This window comes from Bombina bombina, chromosome 6, assembly GCF_027579735.1.
Source record: "Bombina bombina isolate aBomBom1 chromosome 6, aBomBom1.pri, whole genome shotgun sequence".
In the NCBI taxonomy this organism is placed as follows: Eukaryota; Metazoa; Chordata; class Amphibia; order Anura; family Bombinatoridae; genus Bombina; species Bombina bombina.
Window position 1 is genome coordinate 161,842,905 of NC_069504.1, and position 24,327 is coordinate 161,867,231.

Below are 24,327 nucleotides of genomic sequence, written 5' to 3' on the forward strand. Positions count from 1 at the left end.
CAATCTGACCCTGTATCAGAATCTGCTTCTGGAATGCTGCTGTCTGATGTCGGTTCTACCAAAGCTAAGTGCATTTGTTGTAAACTTGTGGTAACTGTTCCTCCGGCTGTAGTTTGTGTTAGTTGTCATGATAAACTTTCAAAAGCAGACAATATTTCCATTAGTAGTAGTCCATTACCTGTTGTTGTTCCTTCAACATCTAATGTTCAGGATATTCCTGTTAATGTAAGAGAATTTGTTTCTAATTCTATTTAGAAGGCCCTGTCTGTTATACCACCTTCTAATAAACGTAAAAGGTCTTTTAAATCTTCTCATAAATCAGATGAATTTTTAAATGACTGCCAACATTCTGATTTATCTATCTCTGATGAGGATCTGTCTGATTCAGAAGATTCTGCCTCATATATTGACACTGACAAATCTTCATATTTATTTAAGATGGAGTTTATTCGTTCTTTACTAAAAGAGGTGTTGATTGCATTAGATATGGTGGAGACTAGTCCTCTTGATATTAAAACCAGTAAACGTTTAAATTCGGTTTTTAAACCTCATGTAGTTATTCCAGAGGTTTTTCCAGTTCCTGATGCTATTTCAGATGTAATTTCTAGGGAATGGAATAGTTTGGGTACTTCATTTACTCCTTCTTTAAGGTTTAAGAGACTGTACCCTTTGCCGGCTGATAGATTGGAGTTTTGGGAAAAAATCCCCAAAGTTGATGGGGCTATCTCTACTCTTGCTAAATGTACTACTATTCCTACGGCAGATAGTACTTCTTTTAAAGATTCTTTAGATAGGAAGCTTGAATCTTTTCTAAGGAAGGCTTATTTATGTTCAGGTAATCTTCTTAGGCCTGCTATTTCTTTGGCTGATGTTGCTGCAGCTTCAACTTTTTGGTTGGAGGCTTTAGCGCAACAAGTACCAGATCATAATGTAAAACTTCTTCAACATGCTAATAATTTCATTTGTGATGCCATTTTTGATATCATTAGAATTTATGTCAGGTATATGTCTTTAGCTATTTTAGCTAGAAGAGCTTTATGGCTTAAATCTTGGAATGCAGATATGACTTCTAAGTCAACGTTGCTATATCTTTCTTTCCAAGGTAATACATTATTTGGTTCTCAGTTGGATTCTATAATTTCAACTGTCACTGGGGGGAAGGGAGCTTTTTTGCCTCAGGATAAAAAATCTAAGAGTAAATTTAGGGCTGCTAACCGTTTTCTTTCCTTTCGTCAGAATAAGGAACAGAAGCCTGACCCTTCCCCTAAAGGAACGGCTTCCAATTGGAAGCCTTCTCCAGTCTGGAATAAATCCAAGCCTTTTAGAAAATCAAAACCAGCCCCCAAGTCCGCATGAAGGTGCGGCCCTCATTCCAGCACAGCTGGTAGGGGGCAGATTACGATTTTTCAAAGATGTTTGGATCAATTCAATTCAAAATCATTGGATTCAGAACATTGTTTCTCAAGGGTACAGAATAGGTTTCAAGGTAAGACCGCCTGTGAGAAGGTTCTTTCTCTCACGCATTCCAGTAAACTCAGTAAAGGCTCAGGCTTTCCTGAAATGTGTTTCAGACCTGGAGTCATCTGGGGTAATTGTGCCAGTTCCATATCTGGAACGGGATCTGGGGTTTTATTCAAATCTGTTCATTGTACCAAAGAAAGAGAATTCTTTCAGACCAGTTCTGGATCTAAAAATTTTTAATCGTTATGTAAGAATACCAACATTAAAAATGGTGACTATAAGGACTATTTTGCCTTTTGTTCTGCAAGGGCATTATATGTCCACAATAGACTTACAGGATGCTTATCTTCATATTCCAATTCATCCAGATCACCATCAGTTCCTGAGATTCTCTTTTCTAGACAAGCATTACCAATTTGTTGCTCTTCCTTTTGACCTAGCAACAGCTCCAAGGATCTTCTCAAAGGTTCTCGGTGCCCTTCTCTCTGTAATAAGAGAGTGGGGTATTGCGGTGTTTCCTTATTTGGACGATATCTTGGAACTTGCTCAGTCTTTACATTCTGCAGAATCTCACACGAATCAACTTGTGTTGTTTCTTCAAAAACATGGTTGGAGGATCAATTTACCAAAAAGTTCCTTGATTCCTCAGACAAGAGTAACCTTTTTGGGATTCCAAATAGATTCAGTATCCATGACTTTGTCTCTAACAGACAAAAGACGTCTGAAATTGGTTTCAGCTTGTCGGAACCTTCAGTCTTTGTCATTTCCTTCAGTAGCTATGTGCATGGAAGTTTTAGGTCTCATGACTGCAGCATCGGACGCGATCCCCTTTGCTCGTTTTCACATGAGACCTCTTCAGCTTTGTATGCTGAACCTTTGGTGCAGGGATTATACAAAGATATCACAATTGATATCCTCAAATCCCAATACTCGACTATCTCTGACTTGGTTGTTAAATCACCACCGTTTAGTTCAAGGGGCCTCTTTTCTTTGTCCAACCTTGACTGTGATTTCAACAGATGCAAGTCTTTCAGGTTGGGGAGCTGTCTGGGGATCTCTGACAGCGCAGGGGGTTTGGAAATCTCAAGAGGCGAGATTACCAATTAATATTTTGGAACTCATTTTCAGAGCTCTTCAGTTTTGGCCTCTTCTGAAGAGAGAATAGTTTATTTGTTTTCAGACAGACAATGTCACAACCGTAGCGTATGTCAATCATCAAGGTGGGACTCACAGTCCTCAGGCTATGAAAGAAGTATCTCGGATACTTGCATGGGTGGAATCCAGCTCCTGTCTAATCTCTGTGGTTCATATCCCAGGTATAGACAATTGGGAAGCGGATTATCTCAGTCGCCAGACTTTACATCCAGGAGAATGGTCTCTTTACCCAGATGTGTTTCTTCAGATTGTTCAGATATGGGGGCTACCAGAAATAGATCTGATGGCTTCCCATCTAAACAGGAAACTTCCCAGGTATCTGTCCAGATCCAGGGATCCTCAGGCGGAAGCAGTGGATGCGTTGTCACTTCCTTGGAATTATCAACCTGCTTATATCTTTCCGCCTCTAGTTCTTCTTCCAAGCGTGATTTCCAAAATCATAATGGAACGTTCGTTTGTACTGCTGGTGGCTCCAGCATGGCCACACAGGTTTTGGTATGCAGATCTTGTTCGGATGTCCAGTTGCCAACCTTGGCCACTTCCGTTAAGGTCAGACCTTCTATCTCAAGGTCCGTTTTTCCATCAGGATCTCAAATCATTAAATTTGAAGGTATGGAGATTGAACGCTTAGTGCTTAGTCCTAGAGGTTTCTCTGACTCAGTGATCAATACTATGTTGCAGGCTCGTAAATCTGTGTCTAGAAAGATTTATTACTGAGTTTGGAAGACTTACATTTCATGGTGTTCCTCTCATAAGTTCTCTTGGCATTCTTTTAGAATTCCTAGAATTTTACAGTTTCTTCAGGATGGTTTGGATAAGGGTTTGTCTGCAAGTTCCTTGAAAGGACAAATCTCTGCTCTTTCTGTTCTGTTTCACAGAAAAATTGCTAATCTTCCTGACATTCGTTGTTTTGTACAGGCTTTGGTTCATATCAAGCCTGTCATTAAGTCAATCTCTCCTCCTTGGAGTCTTAATTTGGTTTTGAGAGCTTTACAGGCTCCTCCATTTGAGCCTATGCATTCTCTGGATATTAAGTTACTTTCTTGGAAGTATTGTTTCTTTTGGCTATCTCTTCTGCTAGAAGAGTTTCTGAATTATCTGCTCTTTCTTGTGAGTCTCCTTTTCTGATTTTTCATCAGGATAAGGCGGTTTTGCGGACTTCATTTAAATTTTTACCTAAGGTTGTGTATTCCAACAACATTAGTAGAGAAATTGTTGTTCCTTTGTTGTGTCCTAATCCTAAGAATTCTTTGGAAAGATCTTTGCATTCTTTGGATGTAGTAAGAGCTTTGAAATATTATGTTGAAGCTACTAAAGATTTCAGAAAGACTTCTAGTCTATTTGTTATCTTTTCTGGACTTAGAAAGGTCAGAAAGCTTCTGCTATTTCTTTGGCTTCTTGGTTAAAACTTTTGATTCATCATGCTTATGTGGAGTCGGGTAAATCCCCGCCTCAGAGGATTACGGCTCATTCTACTAGGTCAGTTTCTGCTTCCTGGGCTTTTAAGAATGAAGCTTCTATAAGGATATGCGTATTCTTGTTGAGACTTCTGTGACTCTTTGTATCCTTGGAGTCTCTCAAAGAAAAGGAAAAAGAAATAGCAACATAGTGTAATTCTGTGATGATTTCCAGAAATGTATCAAACTTGTGGCCAAATGCCTACTCACATGAACTAGAGCTTACGACCAAGCTCAGGGAAATGCACACACCCACTTTATACTGATGGGTAAACAGTACTCTCACGGCAATATAGTATATAAAAGGATTTATTTAAAATACAATAAAAAGCGTCACAAATGCTATACAAGACACCTTATACAAAGGTTAATAGAGTCATATGTGTGGATATTAGCTCACAAAAGTCAACTCCACTGCAGGATGCAAGCGGATACAGGCAGCAGAAACTTAACCGCTGCACAGATCAACCTGACCCCAAATGGGAGTGGCTCCTCCTACCGGTGTATCAGCAAGTGTACAGACGCACAGGAGAGTAAAAAGTTCTAAGAGTTCCGACGATCGTTTCGCTTAACAAGCTTTTTCAAGGAGATAAAGTGTGCATGTCCGTGTAGCCTTATATATCGGTCTTTAGGTTTACAACGGATATCCGGAATCTTCTGTTGCCATTTTGAAAGAGGGCATAGGTGGCCTCCAGTCTCTTAAATATCGTATGTAGATTTGTTATATGCTTATAGCTTTTAAGGAAAATATTGCCACATTCTCATTAATTTACAATTAGTCTCAAATACATACTAATATATTACGTTGCATTTTGATGAATATACAAATCACAGTATAACAATATTGTGTCTTTATAGTCATAAATATTTTTAGCATCACAATATAGCTTCATTGTTTATTCTATATATAGCTATATCTGAAACATTATTATAGTCTGTTCCTTTAACCATTCGTGGAAATATGCCTCTATATTCTTATTTTAATGTATGTAAATACATACTTTTAATGCTTAATTTCGTTAGCACAGATCTTATTATCTTAACTCCTAAATCAAAATACAGATCTCAATTCTAAACTCTATTGGCTAGTATGAGAAATTAGTCCTAATGTGTAAGAATGTTTCTGGCAATATTTTCCTTAATGGCTATAAGCATATAACAAATCTACATACGATATTTAAGAGACTGGAGGCCACCTATGCCCTCTTTCAAAATGGCAACAGAAGATTCCGGATATCCGTTCTAAACCTAAAGACCGATATAAAAGGCTACACAGACATGCGCACTTTATCTCCTTGAAAAAGCTTGTTAAGCGAAACGATCGTCGGAACTCTTAGAACTTTTTACTCTCCTGTGCGTCTGTACACTTGCTGATACACCGGTAGGAGGAGCCACTCCGATTTGGGGTCAGGTTGATCTGTGCAGCGGTTAAGTTTCTGCTGCCTGTATCCGCTTGCATCCTGCAGTGGAGTTGACTTTTGTGAGCTAATATCCACACATATGGCTCTATTAACCTTTGTATAAGGTGTCTTGTATAGCATTTGTGACGCTTTTTATTGTATTTTAAATAAATCCTTTTATATACTATATTGCCGTGAGAGTACTGTTTACCCATCAGTATAAAGTGGGTGTGCGCATTTCCCTGAGCTTGGTCGTAAGCTCTAGTTCATGTGAGTAGGCATTTGGCCACAAGTTTGATACATTTCTGGAAATCATCACAGAATTACACTATGTTGCTATTTCTTTTTCCTTTTCTTTGAGACACTCCAAGGATACAAAGAGTAACAGAAGTCTCAACAAGAATACGCATATCCTTATATGAACTTTTTATTTTTCACTTTTGTTTTTTGATTCTCTTTGAATCGTCACATTTATTTTCACATTGTTCTGTCTTGTGATGTTTGGTATATTTTTATATTAAGAATGAAGCTTCTGTTGATCAGATTTGCAACGCAGCAACTTGGTCTTCTTTGCATACTTTTACTAAATTCTACCATTTTGATGTTTTTTCTTCTTCAGAAGCAGTTTTTGGTAGAAAAGTTCTTCAGGCAGCTTTTTCAGTTTGATTCTTCTGCTTATAATTTCAGTTTTTTTCATTATAAGATTTAAACTTTTTGATTTGGGTTGTGGATTCTTTTTTCAGCGGAATTGGCTGTCTTTATTTTTATCCCTCCCTCTCTAGTGACTCTTGAGTGGAGTTCCACATCTTGGGTACTTGCTATCCCATACGTCACTAGCTCATGGACTCTTGCCAATTACATGAAAGAAAACATAATTTATGTAAGAACTTACCTGATAAATTCATTTCTTTCATATTGGCAAGAGTCCATGAAGCCCACCCTTTTTGTGGTGGTTATGATTTTTTTGTATAAAGCACAATTATTCCAATTCCTTGTTGATACTTTGATTCCTTTCTTATCGCCCCACTTCTTGGCTATTCGTTAAACTGAATTGTGGGTGTGGTGGGGAGTGTATTTATAGGCATTTTGAGTTTTGGGAAACTTTGCCCCTCCTGGTAAGAATGTATATTTCATAAGTCACTAGCTCATGGACTCTTGCCAATATGAAAGAAATGAATTTATCAGGTAAGTTCTTACATAAATTATGTTATTCCTTATAATCCAGCTGCAAAATTTAAGATAATGTTTACCAGTTTACAGTGCCATTTCCACCTTGGCCAAACATAATACTATTCCCTTAGAGGATAGTACTTCTTTCAAGGACAGGAAATTAGAGTCTTTTCACAGAAAGGCATTTCAATAAGCAGGTTTCTTATTTCGACCAACTGTAAGTATAGCCTGTGTTGCAGCTGCCTCTACTGTGGTGTGACAATTTGTCTGATCAAATTTCAGATGACTCCATGGATGAGGATTTTAAACATAGCCTAAAACTTACTGTAGGTCTGCCAATACATTCATATGTGATACAATTGTTGATAATATCAGGATTAACGCAAAGAATATTGTGCTATCTGTTTTGACCAGAAGGTCCTTATGGCTGAAATCATGGTCAGTTTACATGTTTTCGAAGTCCAAACTTTGAATCTTCCCTTTTTAAGAACATTGTTTTATTTGGTCCTGGTTTAGATGCAGTTACAGCTAGAGTAACTGGAGGTAAGGGGCTTTTATTCCTCAGAACAAAAATATGTAATTAAAAAAGCAGGACTCCCAATTGTTTTCATCTTTGTCAATCTAGGAACCAAAAAAACTACCTCTTCTTCACAGAAGAATGTCTCTTGAAGAACCTCTTGGAAGTCCTCCTCCTCTTGGAACAAGTCTAAGTTGTCAACAAAGCCCTCCATTTATACTAAGTCTGGGGTACAGCCCCTGATCCGAATCCTCTTCTGGTAGCGGGCAGATTGCACCTTTACCAAAAGGCCTGGGCTGGGACTGTTTAGAACCCTGGATATGGAATATAATTTCCCAGGGATACAGACTATGCTTCAGATCAAGGCCCCACTTTTTTTTTAATGTGTTCAGGATGTAGAACTCATGGGAGTGATCCATCAGCCTTCTTTGGGCCTCATCAGTGAGGTGAGGCCACACTCCTCTTAGCACATTGGGCAAAGAGTCCATGTCTGCTTCCCCAAGTTCATAATAGAAATGCATGCAGAAAAAGAAGCACTCTACTATGAACGCACAGCAGCTTAGTAGCTTGTTCTATGGCAAGTTACCACCTAGGAGCAGCCTCTTTTAGCCCCAGAAGAACTTTCTTGAAGTACATCAGTATAATCCTGCTTAGTAACATGGCAACCCCAGATGATCGTTTCCGCCTTCTTTGGGGCTCGTCAGTAAGGTGCAGCCACATTCCTCTGAGCACATTGGGCAAGGAGTCCACGTCTGATTTCCGCCATCACCATTAGGGAGACTACCACAGGGTCATAAAACAAATGCATAGAGAAAGAGAACCTATTGAGCTGCTGTTCATTCATATTAGAGTGCTTCTTTCTGTATGCATTTATACACACACAAACACCTATATATGTGTGTATATATTATTTCATTATATTGTGCACTATAGAAGGTGTATGTGTGTATATGTATGTATATTATATATATGTATATATATATATATATATATATATATATATATATACATACAGTATATATACAACCCCAATTCCGAAAAAGTTGAGACAGTATGAAAAATACAAAAAAAAAGTCATTTGAAAATTCAAATCACCCTGTACTATATTGAAAACATATTAACACATTATTTGATGTTTTATTTCCTGTATTTTTGAAAAATACACTTAAAATCTGATGACTGCAACATGTTTCAAAAAGTTTGGACATGGGCAATTTAGGACTAATAGCGATGTGACAAGTTGAAAAAAAGAAGGTGATGTGAAACAGGTGAGGCAATTGTGTAATCAAAGTATATAAGGAGCCTCCAAAAAAGGCCTAGTCCTTCAAGAGCAAGGAGGGGTTGAGGCTCGCCAATCTGCCAAAAGATATATCAGCGAATAATCCAACACTTTGAGAATATTCCCCAAAGACAAATTGGTAGGATTTTGGAGCGTTTCACCTTCTATACTGCACAATATAATTACAAGATTCAAGGTAAAATCTTGATGTGTAAAGGGCAAGGCAGAAAACCACTTCTGAAAGCACGTCATCTCCGATCCCTCAGACGTCACTGCCTCAAAACTGTCATGAGTCTGTAATGGATATCCTGACATGGGCTTGGGAATACTTTGGTAAACCTTTGTCAGTCAACACCATTTGCCGCTACATCTACAGATGCAAGTTTAATCTTTACTGTGCAAAGCAGAAGCCATATATCAACATTGTACAGAAGCGCCGCCGACTTCTCTGGGCTCGGTCTCATCTGAGATGAACAGTAGCACAGTGGAATCGTGTTTACGTGTGGTACGATGAGTCAACATATCAAATAGTTTTTAGAAAAACAGCCATTGTGTTCTCCTGGCCAAAGAGGAAAAGGACCATACAAGCTGTTATCAGTGTCACGTCCAAAAGCCAGCGTCTGTAGTGGTATGGGGGTGTGTCACTGCCCATGGCATGGGTAACTTGCAAATCTGTGAGGGCACCATAAATGCAGAAAGATATGTATACATTTTGGAGCAACATATGGTGCCATCCAGACGTCATCTTTTCCTATAACGTCCCTGCATGTTCCTGCAGGACAACTCCAAACCACATTCTGCCCGGATTACAAGCGCATTGTTGCGTAAGCAGAGAGTGCGTGTGCTAGCATGGCCTGCCTGCAGTCCTGACCTGTTTCCGATTGAGAAGAATTTTAAAAAGAAGCATTTTTGCTATATACTTTCATTAGCAAAATTTTCTTCTAGCATAACTTATTACTGTTTTTCTGTGGCATGCACACATATGGTGAGGGCCTATGCACCAGTATTCAAGCTCGGAGAGCTGGCAGTGATGTGTGTATTGTGTCTGTGAAGTCTTAATGTGTGTCATATCAGCCACTGTTGATTCTCTTAGAGACTTAGAAGATGTGTAAAATTCACACTGCCAGAATGCTCCATAAATTAAGATCCAACAAATTTGAACTATTTTTCAACATGGCCATGGAGTAAGTTAACAATAGAATACTAAACAGAGCAAAAGGATCACTCGCAGAGATTAATGTACAGTGTAATTAAAAGCCAGTGGTGTTGCATTAGGTGAGCAAGGCATGAACAAAATACAGCAGTGTCAGCCAGTACACTGCACTATTAAAAATTCCCCTCCTGTTGATAAACATTGGCAAAACAGAGGATTGTCGATGGATCCAGATAGTATACATGCAGAATAATTAAAGGGACACTGAACCCAATTTTTTTCTTTCATGATTCAGATAGAGCATGCAAGTTTAAGCAACTTTCTAATTTACTCCTATTATTAATTTTTCTTTGTTCTTTTGCTATTGTTATTTGAAAAATAAGGCATTTAAGCTATTTTCTCTTGCAAGGTGTATCCAGTCCACGGATTCATCCTTACTTGTGGGATATTCTCATTCCCTACAGGAAGTGGCAAAGAGAGCACACAGCAGAGCTGTCCATATAGCTCCCCCTCTGGCTCCGCCCCCCAGTCATTCTCTTTGCCGCTCTAACAAGTAGCATCTCCACGGGAGGGTAAAGTGAATGTGGTGTTAGATTTGAAGTTTTATATCTTCAATCAAAGAAGGCCACTGCAATTGTGCATGCTCAAACAGTGGAATGGGGATTATGCAGATTTGTCTCCTCAAATCCAACTGGACCAGAAAACCAGAGATTCTCTTCTCTGGTGGTTGTCTCAGGATCACCTGTCTCAGGGAATGTGCTTCCGCAGACCGGAGTGGGTCATTGTAACGACCGACGCCAGTCTGTTAGGCTGGGGCTCCCTGAAAGCTCAGGGCCTATGGTCCGGGAAGAGTCTCTTCTCCCGATAAACATTTTGGAACTGAGAGCGATATTCAACACGCTCCAGGCATGGCCTCAGCTAGCGGCGGCCAAATTCATCAGATTTCAGTCGGACAACATCACGACTGTAGCATACATCAATCATCAGGGGGGAACAAAGAGTTCCTTAGCGATGAAGGAAGTAACCAAAATAATCAGGTGGGCGGAGGATCACTCTTGCCATCTATCTGCAATTCACATCCCAGGAGTAGACAACTGGGAAGCGGATTTCCTAAGTCGTCAGACTTTTCACCCGGGGGAGTGGGAACTCCACCCGGAGGTTTTTGCTCAGCTGACCCAGCTATGGGGCATTCCAGAGTTGGATCTGATGGCGTCCCGTCAGAACACCAAACTTCCTCTTTACGGATCCAGGTCCAGGGACCCCAAGGCGGCATTGATAGATGCTCTAGTAGCGCCTTGGTCCTTCAGTCTAGCTTATGTCTTTCCACCGTTTCCCCTTCTCCCTCGGCTGGTAGCCAGAATCAAACAGGAGAAGGCCTCGGTAATTCTGATAGCGCCTGCGTGGCCACGCAAGACTTGGTATGCAGACCTAGTGGACATGTCATCTGTCCCACCATGGACACTGCCAACGAGGCAGGATCTTCTAATACAGGGTCCATTCAAGCATCCAAATCTAGTTTCTCTGCAGCTGATTGCTTGGAGATTGAACGCTTAATTCTATCCAAGCGTGGGTTCTCTGAATCAGTCATAGATACTCTGATCCAAGCTAGAAAGCATGTCACCAGGAAAATTTACCATAAGATATGGCGGAAATATCTTTTTTGGTGTGAATCCAAGGGTTACTCGTGGAGTAAGATTAGGATTCCAAGGATATTGTCTTTTCTCCAAGAAGGATTGGAGAAAGGTTTGTCAGCTAGTTCCTTAAAGGGACAGATATCCGCTTTGTCTATCCTTTTACACAAGCGTCTGGCAGAAATACCAGATGTTCAAGCGTTTGCACAGGCTTTAGTCAGAATCAAGCCTGTCTATAGACCTGTGGCTCCTCCATGGAGTCTAAATTTAGTTCTTTCAGTTCTTCAAGGGGTTCCGTTTGAACCTTTCCATTCCATAGATATTAAGTTATTATCTTGGAAAGTTTTTGGTAGCTATATCTTCTGCTCGAAGAGTTTCAGAATTGTCTGCTTTGCAAAATTCACCCTATCTGGTGTTCCATGCAGATAAGGTAGCTTTGCGTACCAAACCTGGTTTTCTTCCTAAAGTTGTTTCTAACAAGAACATTAACCAATAAATCATTGTTCCTTCCCTGTGTCCTAATCCAGCTTCTAAGAAGGGACGGCTTTTACACAATCTTGATCTGGTTCGTGCTTTGAAATTCTATTTACAAGCAACTAAGGATTTCAGACAAACATCATCTTTGTTTGTTGTCTATTCCGGTAAGAGGAGAGGTTAGAAAGCGACTGCTACCTCTCTTTCCTTCTGGTTGAAAAGCATCATCCGATTGGCTTATGAGACTGCTGGGCAGCTTTGTTGAACAGATTTGTAAGGCAGCGACTTGGTCTTCACTGCATACTTTTGCCAAATTTTACAAATTCGATACTTTTGCTTCTTTGGAGGCTATTTTTGGGAGAAAGGTTTTGCAAGCAGTGGTGCCTTCCGTTTAGGTTACCTGTCTTGTTCCCTACCTTCATCCGTGTCCTAAAGCTTTGGTATTGGTATCCCACAAGTAAGGATGAATCTGTGGACTGGATACACCTTGAAAGAGAAAACAGAATTTATGCTTACCTGATAAATTACTTTCTCTTGCGGTGTATCCAGTCCACGGCCCGCCCTGGCAATTAAGTCAGGTTAAAATTTCTTGTTTAAACTACAGTCACCACTGCACCCTATGGTTTCTCCTTTTTCTCCTAACCGTCGGTCGAATGACTGGGGGGCAGAGCCAGAGGGGGAGCTATATGGACAGCTCTGCTGTGTGCTCTCTTTGCCACTTCCTGTAGGGAATGAGAATATCCCACAAGTAAGGATGAATCCGTGGATTGGATACACCGCAAGAGAAAGTAATTTATCAGGTAAGCATAAATTCTGTTTTTTTAGGTTCAGAACCATGGACAGCACTTGTTTATTGGTGAGTGAATTTATCCACCAATCGGCAAAAACAACCCAGGTTGTTTACCAAAAATGGTCCGGCATCTAAACTTACATTCTTGCATTTCAAATAAAGATACCAAGAGAATGAAGAAAATTTGATAATAGAAGTAAATTAGAAAGTTGCTTAAAATTGCATGCTATATCTGAATCACAAAAGAAAACATTTGGGTTCAGTGTCCCTTTAACTTGAGAACCTTGTGTCATCCTTAAATGTAATTATGTTAATAATAATGTCTGCTGCTAACTGTAGACTGCACAGGTGATCATAGATAGAACACCATGCATAATTTAATTGTGAGAAATAAATGTATGTATGTATTGGGTACTTGTAAAGCGTTGTTAATCACCTGTAAGGGTCTCAAGGCGCTGCTCATTTTATCGACCTCAGAAAGATGAAAGGCTGAGTGGACCTCGCCGGGGATCGAACCTGCAACCCTTGGGTTGCTACAGAGCTCAGCCACATGCTGAGCTATCTGCCCGGCATGTAATGATAATGAATCAATTCTATCATAAACAATTCATATATGAATATGGAACCACACACCCTACTAGTTAGGAGTATGGGGAGACAATAGCTTATCACAGACCTACTGATGTCAATATAATAGGTTATAATAATAGTCACAGTTAAAGGGAACATTCAGTAGGAGTTATTAAAAGGGACATGAAACCAAACTTTTTAATTTCTTGATTCAGATAGAGGTTACAGTTTGAACAACTTTCCAGTTTACTTCTGTTATCAGAATGGCATCATTCTCTTGGTATGCTTTGTTGAAGAAGCAGCAGTGCACTACTGGGAGCTACCTGAGCTCATTTTGTGAGAAATTGACCATAGGCATATATGTGCAGGCACCAATCACCAGAGTGCTCATAGTAGTGCATTGCTGCTCCTGAACATACCTAAGTATGCTTTTTAACAAAGGATACCAAGATAATGAAGCAAATTAGACTATAGAAGTAAATTGAAGTTGTTAAAATGATATGCTGTATCTGTATCATGAAACTAGAACTTTACTGTCTCTTTAATGGTGAGTCCCAGAATATCCTCTGGGTAATATCAGCTGAATATAGACTAAACCCCAGATAAATCTGATGTGTACAAGTCAGGATGACTGTCTGAAACATTGATCAGTTTGTAAAATGGTACATGGTCATAAAGGTGTAAATTAACTCTCTGTAATCCTCTCTCTATATGGATGGCAGCCTCACTAATGTAGAGAAAATGGGACACCGGTGGAAATATTTGAAGTTCTAAATTGAATTATTAGGAGTTATTTTGGATTTATTTGGAATAATAAATTCCTTATATTGAGTTGTTTGGATTTGACTATAATATAATTGGCTGCTTTATGCTGTATGTTTTGCCTATGATGCTTATTTAATACATATATATCTATAGATATCTTATTATTTTTTTATCGCTGTATGTTTTGCAAAAATTGTATATTAATTTTATTTACTTTCCGAATTTTAAATACGACTGATTATTTATATTTTAGGTGGAACAGTCCAAGAGATTTGCAAACTTTCAAGACAATTTAACAGCATAATTCCTGTAAAATCATGCGAACAGGGATTAGAATTCGATCTTTCCACTCCATTCCTCATTCAAGGCAACAGATGGCACTATGGGTATGCTTCTTAACACGTGTTTTCCTTCTGTAGATTTTACTTTTGTGCATGAATAGAAGTCTCGTGTAGGTAAGAAATAGATTTTCCCTGTGAATCACTAAGAAAAGCTCAACTATTATTATCACTGCCTATATTGTGTAAGGCGGTGTTTCTCAACCACAGTCCTCAAGTACCCCCAACAGGCCATGGTTTCATTATCGCTGATCTTGAGCACATGTGAGATAATCTGCTGATCAGTACCACGGTAACTAACCTGCTTTCACCAATCAGCTGATTATTTCACCTGTGCTCTAGTCCAGCTATAATGAAAACATGGCCTCTTGGGGGTACTTGAGGACCGCGGTTGAAAAACAGTGGTGTAAGGCACAATTTTAGTTATTTTTTTTACCTTTTTTATTGGTTAAACATAAGATAAATAAGATAGTTGTATAACAGTCATAGATGAACAGAAAGATAGTACATTGTATCTTAATTACTACCAGTGAGTTGGATAGTCTTTTAGAAAGGCTCGCTTCAGATTCTCAAGAGCTTATAAAGTCCACCTATGAATTATGGGTTCTGAGCAAGTCCATAAACATTGAGAGTTTGGGGGTAGCAATTATATAAACATAGAATTAAACATAATACCATAACAAACATATAAGTTGGTAATGATATTAAAAGTAAATAAACATTCATGCGTTTAGTATTTTATAAGTGAGAGAAGTAAGTGGTACCATTACTTTTTATTTTTGTTCTGTAGGGATTCCGAGTTTGTGTTAAGTGTAAGATCATAGTAGTAAGGGGTAGAAGGTTACCAATTTCGAGACTGTTTATTAGTATTTCTTTCATGTAATTAGCAAGAGTCCATGAGCTAGTGACGTATGGGATATACATTCCTACCAGGAGGGGCAAAGTTTCCCAAACCTTAAAATGCCTATAAATACACCCCTCACCACACCCACAATTCAGTTTTACAAACTTTGCCTCCGATGGAGGTGGTGAAGTAAGTTTGTGCTAGATTCTACGTTGATATGCGCTCCGCAGCAAGTTGGAGCCCGGTTTTCCTCTCAGCGTGCAGTGAATGTCAGAGGGATGTGAGGAGAGTATTGCCTATTTGAATGCAGTGATCTCCTTCTAAGGGGTCTATTTCATAGGTTCTCTGTTATCGGTCGTAGAGATTCATCTCTTACCTCCCTTTTCAGATCGACGATATACTCTTATATATACCATTACCTCTGCTGAAGTGTAAGATCATAGTAGTAAGGGGTAGAAGGTTACCAATTTCGAGACTGTTTATTAGTATTTCTTGTGGTAAAGCATTCAAGACATAGGGGCCTATCTATCAAGCTTCGTATGGAGCTTGAGGGCCCGTGTTTCTGGCAAGCCTCCAGGCTCTCCAGAAACACCATTTATGAAGCAGCGGTTTAAAGAACACTGCTCCATAACCCTGTCCGCCTGCTCTGATGAGGCGGACAGGAATCGCCGCAATTGAACCCGTTCGAGTACGATTGGGTTGATTGACACCCCCTGCTGGCGGCCAATTGGCTGCGAGTCTGCAGGGGGCGGCGTTGCACCAGCAGCTCTTGTGAGTTGCTGGTGCAATGCTGAATATGGAGAGCGTATTGCTCTCCGCATTCAGCGATGTCTGTCGGACCAGGTCCGACAAACATTTGTTATATAGGCCTCCTTGTGTAAGTTTTGGAATATATTATCTTGCATAACTCAGTTCTATGGGTAGATAGGATATTGACAGGTGTAGTGAAATGACTCTACCAAGGTAGTTAAGGCGTATTGGGATGGGAGATCTTTCATGTGTCTATTTCCTCTTGTCTTCTGTTTATGTATTCTTCCCATATGAAACAGATATTATAATAGTCTTCTAGATTCTTGTTCTGGGTAAAGTGGTATTTTTTAAGACGAAGAAAGTGTGATACTCTGTCCTTCTACTCAAGGATTGGGGGGAGAGTATGTTTCTTCCAATTCAATGGGATTAGGCTCTTGGTAGAATTTATCATGAGAATGAGTAGTTTGGTTTTTAATTTACATCTAACTTTAGGTAATCCTATGGAAGAGGAAAATCCATATATCTAAAGGGATAGAAATAGATAGCACCTAGTCAATTTCTGATTTCAGCATTGACCAGAAGGTTTGGGCTATTGGGCAGTCCCACCAGATATGTGTATATGTACCTATTTCAGGGCATCCTCTCCAGCACTCTGCCGGGTAGCCGGGAAAATAGTAGATAGGCGTGCCGTGTATAATACCACCTGCTAAGGAATTTAATATACATCTCTAGTGTATGGATTGATGAGGTCCATTTGTTCATGTTTGAAAATATATAGAGTCTTTTTGTTGTAAGGTATCTCCTATCTCCTGTTCCCATTTCAACGTATATGAGGGAAATGTAGATGTGGATGAGATTAAGTAAGGCAGAAATTTAGCTTCCCTTGCCTTATTCTATTTAAATGTGATATAGTTTTCCCCATGAATGCCACAGCTATGTAATAAGGTATGATTATTTTTTCTTATAACATAAATCTGTATATACAAGTGTTTTTTTTTCCTTTTAATTATATTATATCATGAAGGGTATAAATAAGAAAGTAATACACTTCTTTGGTTTTCAATCTTTTTTACCTTAAATAGCAATTCAAAGTTAACGTTTTTATACCTACTCATTTTATGCATACAATTCAATATGCTAAAGTTTGACCCAAGAGAAAATTGTTTTCCGTATTGTAGTTGTTCTGTAAGAATCTTAAACTTTCAGTGAAATGGCTCAGAAATTAAGGGCTTATTTATATTCCATTCTTATTTAAAATGTGAAATTTCAGTTGATTAAGTTTTATGGTGAGTGGTTAGTTGGATATCTGGCTACCACACATGGTAATAGTGTTATTCCAGGAGAGTAGGTGTTTCCTGTTTGTTTGTTTGTATTTTTGTATGAAACTGCTATATTTGCACTCTTGCTGTTCTAGGACTGACTTGGAAGGAGTTAAGGGGTGGAGGTTCTGCACGTCACATTGCATGGCATCTAGCTTTCCTACCTCTAGGTACTTCAGATAGTGGGCGCGATCACATATATGGCGCAGGTTTCGGCGCAAGCGTGGTAACCTGCGCCGCCCGTAATTTCACCTCGCACATCGGGGTATTACATATACTGCGCCGTTAGATGCTAAACTGGCATAAGTAGGACAAACTGGCGATCTTCTGAAATGTGCGCAAATACACATTTTAGTCATCGCAAGTAACTTACGCCAGTATTTTGTCCACGGAAAGTGTCAATAAAGAGTAGTTTTATGCAAATTAGGCTAACACTCGTAAAAATGAACCGCGATTTCAAATATAAATGCGAAACGTAATTACGCTATTCAAAATTCATATATAAACCCATGAGCAGCCGCCATTTTCTTCAGTGTGTTTGGATTGTTCTTTGAGCTACAGCACACTACACTGGAGTGGAGGATTAGTGAGAGTAGAGAGAGAGAGGGGCAAACAGAGGAGTTAGTTAGGTCGCATTGTTGTTTGATTAAGCTTGTACACTTACACATATTTTTACATATTGCACACATTTTGCATACATACATATACAAATACACCACACTTTTTTTATAACACCTCACACATTTTATTTGAATTTTACAGTGTGATAGGCTGAGTGTTTGGTTGTGATTGTGTGTGATTGAACTGGGAGTGAGTGTGAGTGTGTGTAGTGTGATTTAGTGTGAGGATGGCAGGGAGGGGAGGAGGGGAGAGGAGTGGCAGAGAGAGGAGTATTGGAGAGGAAAGGAGGAGTAGTGGGGTCCCTGTCAGGGAGTAAGTGGAGTGGGGAGAGGGAGAGCTAGAAGGGATGATGGGAGGGGAGATGCCCCAGAGACCAGGCACATCTAGGAGAGGAACAGAGGGTGCACATGTGGACAGAAGGGGGAGGAGGGAGAGGATAGGGAGGAACCCACACCAGGGACATCACAGAGAGCAAGCCAGGTGTCCATGGAGGATGAGAGGCTGAGATGTCCCAACTTCTCATTTGATGAAAATATTGCCCTAGTCCAGGCCATCATGGACAATTACAGTGCCCTCTTCGAGCAGGAGAAGGGCAAAGGCAGTGCCAAAAGGCGAAAAACGGCATGGCTGGCGGTAGAGGATGCCGTTAACAGTGTGGCCCGCAGAGGAGGACTGTTGAGGGCCGGAAAAAGCGGTGGAATGACTGCAATAGGCAGGCCAAAGAATAGATGGGGCAGGAAGCTATGCACCAGAGGGGAACAGGCGGTGGTCCATCCCTGGACATAGAGTATAACACCTGGCAGGAGATGATACGCAGGTCCCTGAGTATCACAGCAGTCCGTGGACTTCCAGGGGCTTGTGACTCAGGGGCTGCAACCACAGCACATCATGCTGGTGAGTAACATCCCACACACCAGTATTATATGTATTTGAGATATAACATCCTTTAATATCACACATTCATGTACACAATGAGGAGAATGGTATTTGGCCTACTAACAAAAACATCTACAATTATATTTGACATTAATGCTACTTAACACAATGCAATTCATGATATGAGGTGGAATAGTGCAATACTAACATGTCTCAGAGTAACACAGACCACAAGCCACATGTAGAGTTTTCAGTAAATGGACACCATAGCCATCACAATACTTTTAGCTCAATAAAGCAGGTTCTGTGCCTACATCAGGCTAAAGTAAATTGTGTGACCATAGTGTCACTTAAAGAACACATTTTTTCCATCATTGACATGTACACATAACTATTGTATGAAACACATGCCTGTATACAGCGCATATTCAAATCCCTCATAGCATAAATCACAAAGTGCACATGCATGTTATAGAGTTTGAAATGAGAATCAGTATAGGCCCTAGCATGTATCAATGTACATTGTATGCCCACATGGACAAATATCTGACAGTACTAATCCCTCTCATCATTTGACTCCTCCACAGAACCTCCTGTCACGAGGATACAAACAGGCATGCCGCCACCACCACTAGTCACAGGCATTCCGCCACCACCACCAGTCTTCAGGCAGCCACATGAACAGTATGCTCCCAGGCATGAGCATGGTTGGATGGCTTCAGTTGAGGACCCGGGAGTCATGCCACCACCATTGCCATATGACCCCTGGCAAGATTCCTGGCCAGAGGAATATTCTTCTTTTGGCTTTGAGGGGGATCCAAGACAGCCACAAAGGGTCCATGTATTTACCAACCTCCCTCGCAACACAATCTCAGGGCAGTCATGGCTTTTACCCACAGACTATGTCACAAGAAGTGCCAACTGGACAGGCTGAGTGGTCACACACTGGTCATCAGTGGGACTATCAATCAACCCTGAGAGCTCCACCATCCTTATCACTTGGGCGACCTCCACCATCCTCATCACTTGGGCGAGCTCCACCATCTGCAGATGAAAATATAGCTGAAAGTTCTCAAGCACCAGCAGATGCAGCTGAACCTGCCCACCAGAAACATCAGATGCAGCTGAACCTGCCCCACCAGAAACATCAGATGCAGCTGAACCTGCCCCACCAGAAACATCAGATGCAGCTGAACCTGCCCTACCATAAACATCAGATGCAGCTGAACCTGCACCTCAAGCAACTAGAAGCCCTGCTGCTCAAACATTGTATTCTCCCCTGGGTGAGGAATACATTGCACTCCAGAGGAGGCTCATAACAAGCTCAGAGAGCAGACAAAGAGGCCAAGAGAGGTTCTACAGGAGCCAAGAGAGGTTCTTCAGGAGCCAAGAGAGGTTACACAAATGTAGCATAGAGCTGCAGAGGGACATGGCAGCATCATTAAGTGGAAGTGTTCAAAACCAGTCACAGATGATGCAAATTCTGTCTGATATGCAGATGGACAATAGATGGCGAGAACAAAATCAACTCTTGGGTGTGTTGGTTGAGCACTTTACACACCAGCAGGACACTGCCTCCAGCCTATCATCTGTGGCCAGCACACCAGCAGAAACATCAGAATCTTCTCAAACCAGGAGAACAAGGAAATCCACTACAGTCACCTCAGCTCCCTCATCCAAGAAGCCAAAAAAGAAATAAATATATTCTTATAGTTCACCATAAATCTTGTCCTCTGTTATTTACTATATACGTGTCATCCACATCCATGTGAGGTGTCTTTTAGTACACTAATATTGTTAAAACATATAATAAGACCTGTGTGGAAATGGCAAAAAAAGGTAATATTATCCTGTTTATGACATATTCTTGTACTATAACTCACATCCACAATAGTTGTTTATGAAGGGTACATATAGTAATATTCACTTCTAAGATGTAAATCATTGTATCTCACATCCAATATAAATTGACACATTGGTATATATAGTAGTGATGTTACTGATAGGGTGGGCATTATCAGATGTTTTAAGACTGCAGGTGAGAGGTTGGGTTGTCTGTGATTGGTTTGACACAATTGCAAGAGGCAGCCTTCAAGAAGGTCTTAGAAATTATCATATGAGTCATCCTAGGTTTAGCTTTCAACTAAGAATACCAAGAGAACAAAGCAAGTGTTAGAATTAAATCTGAAAGTAGTTTGAAATAACATGCCCTATTTAAAACAAGAAGGTTTTCTTTGGACTTGACTGCCCCTTTATACATAAGCTGTGTTAACATTAGAATAAATTACACTCCAGTGGGTTCTAAAGAGATGAAGGTAATACAATTATGATTTCCCATTGTTCTCTCCTCCAAGTATTGTTGATTGTTTTGAGAACAAATTTAAAGTAAATAAGCAAGTCTATGTACACAATGTGATAAAGTGATGAGATCTGATTCTACCTACAAGCTCAATCCATTTGATTATGTTGTGGCTTCAAACTATTTCAAATACACAAATAAACCTTAAAAAAGCAATATCTTAGTATACTGTCCCTTTAACCTTGAGATGCTGCTTAAATGTATGTGTTTGTTAAGGCTTCCAGCGAGTTACGTTGCTTTTTTAGTCAGTGCAAGGGTTGCTGCGCCTTCAATTTGTGGCGAGATGAGAATGGAGTAGATTTTCTGAAATCTGAACGCGTAAGTCCTTACGCTGTATATTGGATACCAAATTGCGCGACTGTTCTATGTTAGTCTATGGGTAAAAAAAATACGTCCAAAGGGTGAAATATACGCGCGTAACTTGTATGCTACGCCGTATATGTAATACCAAAATCGCGTAAAATCTGGCGGCGGAGGATTTTGCGGGCGACGCTGCATATGTAATGGAGGCCAGTATTTTTAAGCAATCCTTTGCTATAGGGACAGCTCTTGTCTATAATTCCAGTTTGAACTGACCAGGATGGTTAGGACATTTTACAATAGGTTTTTCTTTGCATAAATGTTTTGTAGATGATCCATTTATATAGCCTTTACAGGGAATTTTTTGTGGGGGTTTTGTGTGTGTTTTTTTTTTTAAATAACTTTGTGATGATTTTCAGACTCCTAACCAAGCCCCAAAGTTTTAGAAGTAGACTTTTTTGTCTACCTACTCCAGCTTGCTCCTGTTTGTGTAAAGGGTATTTTCATATGCAGGGGAGGGGTAGTGTCTGCTTGTTTTGCTTTCCAGCCCATTTCAATGGGCGTCTCAGCCTAACCTTTTCAACAGTGCTAAAATGGGAGCTTCTAAGTAAGTTTTTAAAATGTTTTATACTGGATTTTTAGATCAGTATCTGTGTATATTCTTCTTTATAGTAGTGTTTATTACATGCAGTTATATGAAAATTGGTGTATACTGTCCCTTTAACTCTGCCACGCTTCAGGTTGCGAAGAGGTTAAAGTAGCAGCTGTCCTTGAGAACCATCCTATCCTATGATCTATCTATTGTTATAGCTAAGAACTACAATTAAGTATATGGTCAGATTCACAGGAATCTTGTGTCCAAGAGATATGATGAGGTCTTGTGGTTTTGAAGGATAGCGGCGATAAAGATGATGCAACTTCCAAAACTAACTTATCTCTTTAGATGCCTGCCAATTAAACTCCCCATGTCTTTAAAGGGACACTTCAGGCAAAATTAATCTTTCATGATTCAGAAAGAGCACACAATTTTAAGAATTTTTCCATTTTACTTCATTTATCAAATTTTGCAAAGCTTTATATATGCAAACTTTTTTAGGCACCAACTCCTACTGAGAATGTGCAAAAGCTCACAGGGTATACTATACTAGTCTTTGATTGGCTGATGTCTGTCACATGATACATGGGGCTGGCAAATGGGAGAAAAAATAATTTGCCAGAAAAAATATACTACTTTTAAGTAATTCAGAGTGTTATTGCCTTGTTATTATGCACTTATTAATTATGCAATTTGACTGTATTTAGTGGTCCTTTAATAAACAAATTTCAATCTTTAGTAAATAGATATATTTGAAATGGAAGGAGACCAAGGATCACAGCGAACTTGTTGCAATGTACCATAGAAACAGGAGGCCTTATCTTAACCAACATTTGGCTTTATTATGAGGCGGCTATGCTCACTCATATTACAGCCTGAACCACCTCCTTACCTCAAACTCGATAGTATGAGTTTGGTCAAGCTTTACTCCCACCCTATGTCACACTTGAAGATCTACTCTGGATACCTCCTCATTGTTTGACCATTGTTTCTCTTAACAAAAAAATTATTTGGCAATGTAGGAATATGTGGTATAAACTATGCCACCATATACAGGTGGCACCGTACCCATCACTGATACATCCCATTTGTCATATGGCCTAAAACGAGAATAAAGCCTTGGAGCGAAGTCTCTGGTGTCACTGTAAGGGATTTTTTCGAGGCCTTAATGCCCTGACACTCTGGAGATCCCCCAAGCCACTACCCTCCCACATAGATACCATTTTGACCTATTATGCCTCAGAGCTTTAATAAAAGAGTGGGGCTTTCTGTCAGTGCCTCCCCACTGCTAAACCCCTTGAAGGATTGGGTTGCTTGCTTCCAGATGATTTCTCCATTCACTGCACACTACAGTTGCCTTCTGAACTCTACCCACCTCATCAAAACGAGAGCCATCAGAGCCTGGAAAGCAGACTGGATATCGGATTTCCACCCGAAGCAATGGAGAGAAACTATTATATATACCAAAACCACTATTCACTGTGTAACACTATATGAATTATTCTATACATTTTTTAACTGGATGACCTTTTTGTTACTCTCAAACTCCATAAAATATTGCCAGCTTGGGGGGGCGGAGCTAACCGCCTAACTGGAGAGACGTGATCTGCAGGAGCTCTCCCTTAGCTAAGGGATTTAAACCTTAAATTAGGTGACCAACTGCAGAAAAAAAGTATTTTATTTCACCCCAGATTACGCTCTAATCTGATCCCTAAGACTGGCTGAGGAGGAGGGAGGCTTTTGGAGCACACTACTGAAGACAGCTGTGCCGTTACCTACACACTCCGCTTTGCCGCCTGAGGAGGGATCTTTCATCCACCGGAGGTGCGACTCATCTACTCCAGCTGACTGCACTGTCCTGGACTATTCTCAAGCTATATCCCTGTCCACTTACCCCTGCTGCACGGAGGGTCGGGGCTCCGCTCCGGTGCAGCAGCAGCTTAACACCTTGTGGACACCAGCGACAAGGAAGAGGCCTGACACCTCCGGCGAGTACATCACCCCTAGCTGAAGGCCCTACACTGACACTCGGTGTCGGAGATCGTCCCGGCTGTGGCCGGATCTGGACTGTTAAGCGAGCGGCCTTAAGGACACATCAAAAGCGGAGCTGTGCCACGTATCCATTGGCGCAAACCTCCGCCATCTTGGGGCCTGTGACCACACACCGCCCCTGCAGCGCACCCCAGCCACCAGCGATCTGCATCTGCTCTGGTCACCGCCGAACCCCGGCAGGAATAGAAGAAGGGAGGTAAGAGAGCAGTGAAAGGGTCGATGTATAACACCTCTCCCCCAACAGTGACCAGTAACTAATTACCTCAGATCCGCATTGCGGTGCGGCCATTAGCCAGGCCGCATTCCATCTAGCCTCCTAGCAAGTGTTAACTCTGGGACACAATGTAAAGGGGGTCGTCCATCCACCACCAGCCTGTATTAACAAGGGGAAAAAATAAGGGAACAGACTTGACATATTTTATTTCCCATAGCTCTACAGAACATACTAGCC

General features: G+C 40.4%; 1 protein-coding gene across 2 annotated transcripts in view; it reads left to right on the forward strand.

Moving 5' to 3' along the window:
* The window catches only part of POT1 (protection of telomeres 1), a 640,429-nt gene that overhangs the window by 488,547 nt on the left and 127,555 nt on the right, over nucleotides 1–24,327 (forward strand). For both annotated transcript variants that reach the window (XM_053716650.1, XM_053716651.1), the window contains one exon: nucleotides 14,076–14,208. In XM_053716650.1, the coding sequence (XP_053572625.1) occupies nucleotides 14,076–14,208 (133 nt within the window). The remainder of the gene's footprint in view (nucleotides 1–14,075; nucleotides 14,209–24,327) is intronic.